Raw genomic sequence first — 3712 nt, 5'->3', positions numbered from 1 at the left:
AAAAACATGTTAGACTTGGCAGAGCCTTTGAAGGTGGTGAGACAGAAGTGTACATGACATCACTGTATTGGTTGCCTGTTGATCCATCGCTGAATGGAGATGAGCTCGGAGTATTTTGACGATGGATCGAAGTACTAGCTCAGTGACTTGTTGTTGCTCCTCTGGCCATCGTCTCCGCTGTAGTTCGAGGCTGACAGGAGAGCCTTCATCATCACCATCAACTCATTTGGCACAGAGCTGTCCAAGGAGGATCGCGCCAAGCTCTTCCCCCACTGTGGCAAGCTTTACCCAGAAGGCCTTGCTCAGCTGGCCCGGGCAGACGACTACGAGCAGGTCAAGGCCGTTGCTGATTTCTATCCTGTAAGTCCAAAAACCTGCAGAAATCACCGGAGCATTTAAATGTGAAATGAGCCGCTGAAACCTGTCAGCTTTTGTACGGTTCCTTAGATTTTCTTTTCTCCCTTTATTTTTTGTATATAGAGTAAATGCTAAGCCACTCAGTGTCTTTGACCTGCAGATTCCTAAACTTTTAGTTTAGTCTTTCACAGCCTGCGTCTGTCTGATCATGTTGGTTCTTGTCATCCTCAGGAGTACAAGCTGCTGTTTGAGGGTGCTGGCAGCAACCCAGGAGACAAAACACTGGAGGATCGCTTCTTTGAGCACGAGGTCTCGCACGTCATCAGATACACATTTTGCACCAAATCAGAGAAGCTTAATACCTTAGTCCTGAGGCTGAACAGTTTGTCTTGTGGTAATCACGGTTTTAAGTTAACTGAACTCAGTGTGTGGTGTTGGCTGCATCGACGTGCCCCGAGTCACAAATAAACCTGCGCGTTTGAAGCATCTATCCTGTGATTAACTGCTTTTTGCAGTGTTGCAGGGGAGTTTATTTAAAGTGGTGTGAATTATATAGTGTTGAAGTTAAGGTATTGGAGTGTAAAACAAATAATTCCCAAAAGTTGAGTAGCCCAAAGAGCAGCATGCATCAGTAGTGTCAGCAATGTGTTGGGGCATCCTGATCAGGTTTTTTTTAACATTACCCTTAATACCTGTTAAAGTCACCAAAAACTAAAATTGTGTGTAAATTTTATATAAAGCATGCATCTTCTAGTGACCTAGTATCAGTTAACTTCCATCTTTCCTGCAGCAGTGAAGTAAACAAAGCCTTGAAAACTGAGCTGTTGTTGATGACTTACAACAGATTCTGTCTGTACAAAGGCAGCGTTGGAGAAGACAGTTACTGCACCCTCTGAAGCATCATTTGAAAAAAGGCCGTCAAGTCAGAGCTTCTCAGGGCTTCATCCTGTAGCATGAGAATGAGCCACAAACACCTCCAGGCTGCAGAGAATGATGGAACGGCAGTGCAGTGTCCAGAGTGAAAGCAAAGCAACACATCTGTGGAAACAGTGCTTCTGTCCCAGCTGTGTTTGATTTCAGTTGTAGAAATAATGTCATAGGTGTGCTCAGCTGTTGGGTTACACTAATAACAACTGGAAACATGGAGGTGATCTAAAACCTCTGACCGGTCATGAAACCGGAGAGTGCGACTACTGAAGCTGATGTGACGACATCCTCACTCCCTCTGGGTGTGCAGTGATGATATGATACAGAGTGGAGCTTCTTCCCTCACAAAATGATCTTTGGCTGAGTACAGACATTGCCTGCAGACGTTTTAACCCAGAAACAGACTAATTTATTTTGGCCTGGTTTCAGAGTTAACATGAATTGGTGACAACCTGACCAGCCGTCATCAAGGAGCAGCAGCTCTGTCAGGCCGAGGTGATGAAAGACAGTAGAGTTCAGTGAAGACAGGATCTTTTTTTTTTTTTTTTAACCGAGTGAACACCTGGGTCGGCCCCAAAACTGATCTTTAAGGTTAACCTGGGGCATTTCGACTCGTGCATTGCATTTTGGTGTCTCTCGACACCTGCAGCACACCTTTGGCCACACACCTAGTTGGGTAGCCGGCATCTACCGATCCAGGGCGTGAATATTATTAAATGGGAATTCTTTTATGAGTTGACGCACCCGTGTGCAGACATGCGAAGTAAACAATCCATGCAGGTGTACAGGTGACAAGTGTCACACACCATGTGGCCTTTAATTGTGATTGCAGTAAGAATTTAAATATGGAGGAAAATGATCAGCTTTATCACGTTGGCTGTAACTTTGTAGCCCTATAAATCAGTATGGTTAATAATGATGTAGACTTTATGCTGCTTGGTCACTTCTCATTCCCCCCGCCCCCCAGGTGAAGCTCAACAAGCTGGCCTTCCTCAACCAGTTCCACTTCAGCGTGTTCTACGCCTATGTCAAGCTGAAGGAGCAGGAGTGCAGGAACATCGTCTGGATCGCAGAGTGCATCGCCCAGCGGCACCGTGCCAAGATCGACAACTACATCCCCATCTTTTAAGCATCCATCTCCCTCCCTCCCCTTCTTCCACTCATCGTTTCATTCGGTCTTGTCTTCAGCAGTGTCTCCAGTCACAGCTAGGTGTTCTGATGGTTTGATGCTAAGTCTCCTCCACTTTTCAACTGAAGGAGAATCACGTGAGCCCGGTCCTGCTTGGTGCTCGTTTTAAACACCTTACTTGGTCATGTAACTCATTTGACTTTCAAACATCTGTATCTCCAATTGTTTAAACTGTGTGGCACCCTGTGTGTTGTTTTTTTTGTGGCACGCCCAGTCCACCTGACAATTCAGTTTGTAAATTGCAAGTTCTTCTGGTTTATTTTACCAAGTCCTGGACAGAGAAGCTGTGGAAGCGATGAAGTTTGATTTATTGATCCTATAGCACCAACCACCTTTTAGAGATCATGTTAATATTTGGGCACATGAAACGGTGAAAGGTGCTGTTTTAGAATAATCACCTGCCAAAATCCAGAAGAAGATAGTTGACATTCTCGGACCCTCCGCCTGCCCAGCTCACAGCGGGCATGAAAGCATTCCTCTACTCTGTCACTCACCACCAGGTTCTGTGTAACCTCTATTTATTTCTAAGTTTTTTCTGGTCATTGCTGTTTCCTCAAAATCCATTGAGTGAAGTGTGAGCCCCACCTGATTTTGTCTTAACTTGTTGTTCAATATTAAAACTGCAGGAGCTTCCCGTTTGTGTTCCTGTGACGTTTCTGTAAATGAAGGTACTGGAATGAGGCAAAGTCTTGTGAGCATATTACCGACCTGTGTTTAAAGTATAAAAAGATATATAGCTATTTAATAATGATTATATGATTTGTTTTCTCATACTGTACAAATTGCTTTTTTTCTGTTTTGATCTGTTTCTTACATGTGTAATGTGTATTGTAAATGTGCTAAAAAATAAACTAAACTGCTGATGTAGATGTGGAGAAATGTAAAATACTGCCTTTGAACTAATAACTTTCTGTTGATAAACATAGTAAACAAATACATTTTGTATATGTGTACAAAATGTACACGTGTTCATGATTAGTGAGGTTTTGTGAATGTTAATTGGAAGAAGGTTCTCTCCGCAGCAGATTTATAGTTTCAAATATTTGTCTTGTGTGCTACACTTAGAGGGTAACACACAGTTCTACATTAGCAGGTGTGATGTCAGGCCCTAAACAAACTCAGTATTGTTTGTAAAATTAGAGTTGTCGGATGCAAGCAGAGCTTTTAGTAAGACAAGCTGTATAAATACAGAGTTTCAACAGCTGTGGAGTGAGTAGATGTCACTGAGATGGAGACCTT

General features: G+C 43.2%; 1 protein-coding gene across 1 annotated transcript in view; it reads left to right on the top strand.

Moving 5' to 3' along the window:
• The window catches only part of LOC109952995 (V-type proton ATPase subunit d 1-like), a 12429-nt gene extending 9352 nt beyond the window's left edge, over positions 1-3077 (top strand). The window contains 3 exon segments of the mRNA XM_020588332.1: positions 184-360; positions 589-666; positions 2252-3077. Coding sequence (XP_020443988.1) covers positions 184-360; positions 589-666; positions 2252-2413 — 417 coding nt within the window. The 3' untranslated portion in view covers positions 2414-3077.
• The last annotated feature ends 635 nt before the right edge of the window (positions 3078-3712 follow it).

The sequence above is a fragment of the Monopterus albus genome, unplaced genomic scaffold (genome assembly GCF_001952655.1).
Source record: "Monopterus albus unplaced genomic scaffold, M_albus_1.0 scaffold528.1, whole genome shotgun sequence".
Lineage (NCBI taxonomy): Eukaryota > Metazoa > Chordata > Actinopteri > Synbranchiformes > Synbranchidae > Monopterus > Monopterus albus.
This window is presented reverse-complemented; position numbering and strand designations above follow the sequence as displayed.